Raw genomic sequence first — 8,645 nt, forward strand, 5'->3', positions numbered from 1 at the left:
CAACTTTTTCATCCAAATTTATTTTTATTAAACCGAATATATAGCTCCATCCGCGGTTTGAGAAATGCTCTCACATTGTTCAGTAGTGTGTGTAAGAAAAGATGCCCATAAGGGCACGTCTTTATTCATGTATAAAAGGAATTTTAACTTCCGGGGAAGGTAAATGGCGAATCGCCATTTTAAAAAGAACAAAAAGAATAGCATAATACTTTCAATGCCCTCCCACGAATCAAAAGAAAAAAAAACGAAGAATGCTTCGTTTTTTCAAGAGGAAGAAGATGACATTGCAATCGGCCATTTTACATGAAGTTAGTAAGGCTATGAAATACATATGGCATTCATGGCTTAACGTGGTATGCATGTTTTTTTCTCAAGTTGGTATTTAAATTATGATTTCGTTATTTGGTTGAGTTCATTATTTTAGATAGCGATGTTAAAAAATCAGTTAACATATGACACCAATTAGATTATACCATGTGGCACATTCAATCAATCAAAAAGTAGCTCGTGGTAATTAAGTTTATTTAAAATAAAAACATTAAATTTAAATTGAAAAATCTAATATTAAAATACAAACAAAAAAATTTTAATAGAAAATAAGAAACCCTTTTTCGAAGTGTGTTTATTTTTTAAATCTAAGCGAAAATAATTTAAATTTGTTTGTTTGTTTTTTAACTTAATAAAATGTTATGTCAGCAATTTATACATGATTTAATGGAAAATTGTGTTATATAATTAACGAGATTAGTGAAATGTGAAAATTAAACCAAAATTAAAGTTTGATATATATACATACACCAAATTAAAGTTGATGTATAACATTACAAATTGTAACAAAGTTTATGTGTAATTTTAATATTTATCGTTTTTTTCTAATAAAAAGTTTTAAACTACTAAATAAAAAATACCTTATTAAAATTTAAATTACAAACAACCACGCACGAGATAAAGAATAATTTTTAACAATAAAATAAGTCAAAATTTCAAAAAAATAAATCGGAATCTAGTAAGTAAATACTTGCATGTTATTGATTTATTACCAAATTATATGTAAACTCAATATTATTGTTGAATGAACTTAAAAGTGGAAATTGAAAACGGCAATGTCTTAGTTATCCAAAACGGTTTAGCTGTGAACAGTAAATATTGTGAAGTTCGTAAAATATACGAGTGGTGCTTTAAAAATTAGGATGTGCCACTCCGTCATATCTTGAGGGACAACAACAAAGTAGCTGATCGTATTGCTAAAAAGGTTAGAGGCAAAATGGAGCAGTTAATTATCCATATAGATCCACCAGAGTATGTAAAAAATCTACTAGAAGATGATATATATATATCGTGGGATGCATACATTGATGGCGGAAAATCAATACTAATACAGTTTAACTTTCGCTAATGTTTTATTATTTACCTAATAAACTTCAAATTTTGTATGGAACAAAAAACCCTTCTTTTTTTATATTGATTCAATCTGTATTACTTTATGATAGTAATAAATTTTTAATTAATTAAAAATATCAACCGACAATCGAAATGAGCTAAAATATAGGGTCCAAGTTAGGATCTTAATAAAATTTTGAACATGATTGATAATTATTGAATCATATTCAAATTCTAAGCAAGAATTAAATAATTCAACATCCCAGCAATCTTTAAATAAAAATCAACTCCAAGTTTCCAAAAACAGGAAGGAATAATTATTTGTATTATATTTATGTGATTGGCATTAAAATGAAAAAAAAAAAGAGAAAGAGCGTGTGTATCATTCAATGTACGATTTGGGATTTAAATGCTAAGCAAGAAACTATATATATTAATTATTTTTTCAACTTTTTCTTATCATTTATTTAATTCCTATATTATAATTAAAAATAGGGTAAGTTATAAAAATAGTCACTTTTGTTTGCTTCAAATTATATTTTAGTTATTTATGTTTGAAATGTTACGTTTTGGACACTTACGTTATTGTTTTGTTACGAAGTGGTCACTCTAACATTACGCTCCGTTACCTCCCTGACGGAGGTCCAAATGGGTTTTCAATGCCAACTTGAATGTCCTACATGACAGTCCAAATTAAATTTATTTAATTAAAAACCTATTTTCATCCCAGAAACTAGACATCCAAGTTGGCATTTAAAACCCATTCGGGCTGCCGTTGGGAAGGTAATAGATTTTAACGGTAGAATGACCACTTCGTAACATAACGATAACGTAAGTGACTAAAATGTAATATGAGGCAAACAAAAGTGACTATTTTTACAGTTTACCCTTAAAAGTAAATAAAGTTAATTATAGCACGATAATCATGCAAAGCTGGAGGTGCTAACTGAAGGTGATCTCATAATCGGCAATGAATATATATATTTTAATCATTTTTAGATTCCACTTTATAAATTAGACATGCTCATCGAGAAGAAATCACCGGTTGGAATTTCAGAATACTCTCCACCTGTGGTAAGGATGTTAATCTGTCCAGATGACAAATTAAGCTTAATTATCTTATCATCCTTCTACTTTTCCAAATATATAATTGATGAATTCATAACTATTTTTTCTAAAAGATGCTTCCACATCGTTACTGCTACAGCTTGATGGCATGATTGTGTTGTGGCTGTCTCTTTATGTGTGTGTTTTGTGCAAGATTTTATAGGGCAAGTTATATGGCAAGAAAAGGTGATGATGGAGTATGTCATTAATGTCTTATACTATGTTTTATAAATCTAAAATATAAAAATTAAATCTCAATTGTGATTATAGTAGAGGGTGAAAAATAAAATTTGACCACCGTCTTCTAATGACAATAAAAAAAACAATGAACAAGTGTCATGTAGGAAAAGTCTTAGAGCCTTTAATTTATATATACTAGTATTGATATCGGTGGATCATGTTGTATGAATATTAAGCAAGTGTAGCTTCTTCTTTTTTTGAAAAATAATCAAGTCACGCTGATATGGAAACATGAGTAATTTTTTAACTTTTAACTACTCGATAAATAACAATAATATGTTTCTTTTGGACTATTGGTGTATTGTAGACCTAAATTATCTTAGGCATGTCTTTAATTTAATATGGGTTATCATGTTTGGAGAACGAATATATGCAATATGTGAATGATGAACATTCAATCTGTACAAAATAAGTGGTCCTAATAGTTCGAGCTGGCAAGACAATTTTCCTTCTTCAAAGTGCTAACTCGCAAGTGCTTGCCAAGTTAAAAAAATTTTAGAGAAAAAACGCATGTGTTATGAAATAAATAATATAAATTATAAGATATTTTTTTTAAGAAAAAACGCATGTGATAATACTGGTGTTTTGGCAACCGTTATTTTTTGCATAGTGAGGAAAATTTGGATTATGGGATTAATTTTTTAAAAAGTTAAAATGTTTATAAAAGTTAGTATAAATTAATGTTTTTTTTTGTTATTCTTTTACTTTATCGATATAGTTTTTAAAATATTTTTTATTTTTATTAAACATTTAAAAACATATAAAAGTTTGTATGAAATCAACATATCATCAGTTATTTTCTTTCATAAAAATAAACATCACTTAAATACTTTTTAATATATCAATTTTTCAAACACAAGATTCATAATAATCACAATAGAAATAGCGCTTCGCTAAGTTTCTAATCAATCTTAATTTCTTCAAGTGTTTGTATTAATCAATTTTAATTTTCAAGTATTTGTATTATTTATCCTCTAAAAATTATTATCCACTTACGAAGTTAAGAATCTCATACAAAATCAAAAATCTCAAAATTGTTCAATAAAGAAAAAAAAACTAAAGCTTGCATAAAAATTTTAACCTATTATAAAAAAAAGTCACAATCCTAATTTTTAGAGATTAATAGACAAAACATAAAAGGAAGAAAAAAAGAAGAAGAGAGAGTTATTACCAAAATTAGGAGACCAACATGAAAGTATTGAAAGATTGAACACTTATCTTGTAAAAATTCTAGAGGATAAGAGAATAAAAAAAATCCGAGAAAAAAGTGAGTGTTGGAAGAACATAAAAGAATTAAAGATTTTTTAATTTTAGTAACAGAGAGAGATTCATTTATTTTATAAAAATAATTCTTTTTAAAAAAATGTTGTGAGTCTTTTTTAATTTTTTGTGAGATTTTTTTTTGAATTAATACATTAATTATATAAAAAAATTAAACTTCTAAAAATAATATTTATTTTTTAAATTTTTTGTGAGGTACCCAACAAGCATCAATATGGCTCCACCATTGTTTGCAAATGCGTCAGGCATTTTTGATAGAGTGATCTAGTGGTTCCGTTTGGATTAGGCCTACTGATAGTCAATTAAAATGCAACTTAGGTGCGGCTTGTATTATATATGGCTGAAGGGTCGACCAATTTTGCAGCTTTAATCTGAAATTTGGATGGTAATTTTATCAACAAACTTTCTGGTCATTCTCTTTTATGGTTGAAGCCTAAATTAGCTATTGAGTTTGCACTCTCTAAAGTTCTGCTTTGGCTGGTAGAGCTTTATCAGCATTTGGTTGATTGGTTTTCATTTCTATAATTTATCCTTTTGTTGAACGCGTAAAAATACTAAATCAAGTTGGACAAAATACTAATAAGATCTTGGCTTGGATTTAATTTCTATCCTCTAATAAAGTTTTTATTTCTGAAAAGAAAATAAAGTACAGGTAATAATTGGGAATACCCAAACTTGGGTTGACAACTTTAAATTTAATTATCTTGTCAATTCGTTCAACAACCAAAAAGTCAAACTGTTGACATTTTCGTATTGCTGAGTCATTTATTGATTCATTCATTCATTATTCACTGGGTGTTTAACAAATTTAAATATTAAGTAAGGAATTTTCAATATTAAATTTTGTTAGCACTGAATTTATAATAACTTTTTAATTTTACAATGGTAAATTTTTATTTTTGAAAATTTATTATTTCATAATTCTAATTTTATTAATATGATATTAATTATTTTATTTTGAATAGTTTTAAATAAAAGTTAAATTTTAATAGGATGAGAAAATATTTGTTTTAAGAATAAGATTTTGAAAAATGAAGTCTAATTCAATAATAGTTATCTCCTTACTTATTATATTCAATTTTTGTTTTTTGAAAATTTTAGGCTTAACATACTGATTAGCCCCTCAACTTGGCAACGTTTCTCATATTGATCCTAGAGTACTTTCTTTTTATCATATTGGTCTTTAAAGTTGCCAACTGTTACACAAATCAACCTTTAAGACAAGCGACATTTTTATTTTAAACCGGTTGACAGAATTAACGAACAGCATAGTGATACGTGTAAAAAAATTGCTTTCTAATATCATATATATTTAATTAAAAGAAATTATAATGAACAATTTTACCACTAAATTATAATTTCTAATATCAACGTTTTTATTCATGTCAATATACTATTCGTCAATTCTGCCAACTCATATTTCGTTTGTTTTAGAGGTTAATTTGTATAACAGTTCATAACTTTAAAGTTAATATGATCGAAAAAAATCTAAAAATCAAAATGAGAAAAATTGTCAAATTTAGGGTTGGATGTACAGATTTTATATTAAGTAAAAAGTTTAATAAAAGTATGAAACGAAAATTTTGAGTAGTTCATAAATACACTTAACCACAATTGCAAGATTTTAAATGTTCTTTTTAAGGGGAAAAAGGTAATTGAAGCTTTTATTAATAGAAGTTAGAAGAATGAATACATCAGGGGACCCAAGGCCATAACTTGACAAAACAGAAGCCAAGGATAAACCAAGCATAGATGAATTTACCATTCTTCAAAATAAAATATATTGGGTAAGTTCACACAATAACTATGGAATAATTTCTGATGAACCAGCTCCTAAGCTTGCCAAATATGCTTCTTTAGACACAGCGACCTACCTGTATTGTATTGGTTCATAATTCTTCAATGAATAAAATAATTATAAAGGATGCACTTTTTTTCTACTTAAATAAAATATAGGGATTATATTTACAGTTACATATAAAATCACTGTCCAGATTCGCTAGTTTGAAGTCAAAGTAATTTCTCCTATTCACGTTATAAGCCAGGACAGAAACAGTGCCGATGTGACATCAAAGGAAAGGTGTAGGGATTCAGAGGTAGAGTTGTCCAAGCTTCGCAATGAATGATCGCCACGTTTACATAAACAATACCGTCTTTGCTAACACCACCTGTTGTTTCCGGCCACACATATCTGACTACTAAAGCCTTCTGCGAGTAAATGCAAATACCTACAGTTTACAGAGATTTTACTACTTCCTGTCCTATTATTATTGTTATGCGCTCCATATTCTCTTTAGGCTCAGAATCCGGTTACCCGAACCCGCATCCGGACCACCCGTTAATCTATTTTCTCCGGGGGGGACCTCCACTAGAATTCCCACCCCCACTAGCTCTAGTCTTTTCATGGGGCAACTCTCCGTTTTCAATGACGACGACGACGATGAAGAAGAAGAAGCAGTAGCAGAAAGGCTGCTCATTCCAATAACTGTAATAGGAGGCTCAGAACCGGCTGGTTCAGGTACAGCAACGGCAGCCTGCTCTAATGTTTTAGGTGGGTTGACCGGAACATCAACTCGGACTGGAGCTCTACACAGTGGACAGTTAGAGTGAGTATAAAACCACATGTCGATACAGTCAACGTGGAAGGCATGGTTGCAATTGGGCAAAACGCGGGCTTTCTCGTCGTTTTCGAACTCGGACAAGCAAACGGCGCAAGTAAGTGGAGTCAAATCGCTGGCCTTGGCTATGTCAGAGTAAATAAGGGTGGGGATTGTTTTAATGACAGAAAGGTCCAAACCTTTGGAAGCAGCAGCAGCGGAGGGCGGAGGGGTAATGGCGGCGGAAATGGAGAGCAAGTGCTGAGCACGACGCCGGCGGAGGTAGCGGCGACGGCGGTTCCCGAAGAAGAAAGGAGCGTAGTTATGGAAGCAGAGGAGGATGAACAAGACTATGAAGAGAAGGACACCGGTGCAGAGCATTACTTTGCCATTGAGAGCATAATTAATGTGTTTGGTTTGAAAATCAGTGTAGTTATCCATGGAAGAAAAGAAAATGAAGGTATGAGAGGTGGAGAAGAAAGGATGGAATGGTGGGGGAGGGTTTTTATGGAGAGAAGAGGAGGGAAAGGGAAAAAGGAAGGATCTTGACGGGGTTTGGATTTCTTGATCTTAGATATTTTACTTTTTGGGGGATCTAATTTTTGGCTTTTGATGTTGTTGTTAAAGCTGAGGGAGGTTTTATTTAGTTATCTTTGTACCAGGCCATCGGCTTTCTAATTCCGTCTTTGTAATGTCCTGTATTCTTAGCATGTATCCCACATTTATGTCTTCTCAAAACCCCTCATCACATTATGTGAATTGTGTCCTATCATATATTCTAGGGTAGAGTTGCCGCGGTTCGAAAATTTGTCTAAAATGTAAATTTTAGTAAAAAATAAAACTTATTTAAAAAATGGGCCAAGCTTTGAGTAAATTTTTTTGTCTAATCGAAATTTGTAATAAAAAAAATCCTATTATTTTGTTATTGTTTTTCTATATTTTATTATTGTTTTCCTACTTTTTACTATCATTTTGCTATTATTTCACTATCACGTTCCTACTATTTTGTTATTAATATTTAGGTATTATATAACACATGTTTTATTATTAATTTTGCTACTATTTTACAAGTATTTACTTGTTAAGTTGTACTTATCTTAGTGTTATTTAAGTATAAAATTTTTTTAAATTTTATTTTCAATTTATTGAGAACCATTTATTTTAATATTTTTAGCATATTTGGTATTTTATATTTTAAAAAAATTATATAAAAATAAAAAATTAATATGACTGGACTAGATTAAATTCGAATTTTAACATTTTTATCCTGGTTAAATTTAGATAAAATATTAAATCCATTTTTTTTTACTGAACTTAAAATTTTATTAGGGCAGGATTTGGTGTATGTACAACTCTATTCTGGGGTTCATCGGCCCCTCTGCTGTTCCTTCAAATATAACTTCTTTGTGAAAGACATGGACAAAACTACTCTTATGCTATATCCAGAAAGAAATAAAATTATATATAAGTAATCGTTTTTAAAGACTATAATTATTGAAATAAAATGAATGCAAATAGTTTTGTAAATGAGATTTTAATTTTTTACTTTATAGTGGACCAAGTGTATTAAATAAAATAAAATTAAGAGAAATTTTAAAAAATCAACTCTTTGGATTTATTTGTTATTAAATAAAATAAAATTATGAGAAATTTTAAAATTATAGTGGACCAAGTGTATTTTTACAATTGAGTTGATGCATACATATTAACTCAATCAAACATTTTATTTATTAATATAGATTATAAATCGGTTGTGTTGGCAAGTTGATCCGGATTTCCCCGGATATAAATTATGCATAAATTTTATTAGATTTATTCTTACTTAAATCTTACTATATGTGAATTTTATTTAGAGTGATTTAATTATGAATCAATATTATTATACTCGTGTGATATAACTAAATCTCAGTTTTTAATAAAAAAAGTTTTGACTTCGTAATTTTTTTTATGATTTTGACTTTTTATTTGTTAGATTATAATTAAACTCATTATAATTTAAATTTATAAAGCATGTTAAAAGTTTGTGCAATCAATTTATTT

The 8,645-nt window shown here is 29.0% G+C and overlaps 1 protein-coding gene across 1 annotated transcript; it reads right to left on the minus strand.

Annotated features, from left to right (window-relative positions):
• Positions 1 to 5,652: 5,652 nt before the first annotated feature.
• On the minus strand, positions 5,653 to 7,459 carry LOC107912362 (RING-H2 finger protein ATL5). The gene has a single exon (XM_016840496.2). The coding sequence runs from the start codon at positions 7,044 to 7,046 to the stop codon at positions 6,282 to 6,284; it is 765 nt and encodes a 254-aa protein (XP_016695985.1). The 5' UTR covers positions 7,047 to 7,459; the 3' UTR covers positions 5,653 to 6,281.
• Positions 7,460 to 8,645: the final 1,186 nt, after the last annotated feature.

Source organism: Gossypium hirsutum, chromosome D11, assembly GCF_007990345.1.
Source record: "Gossypium hirsutum isolate 1008001.06 chromosome D11, Gossypium_hirsutum_v2.1, whole genome shotgun sequence".
NCBI classification, from domain to species: Eukaryota; Viridiplantae; Streptophyta; class Magnoliopsida; order Malvales; family Malvaceae; genus Gossypium; species Gossypium hirsutum.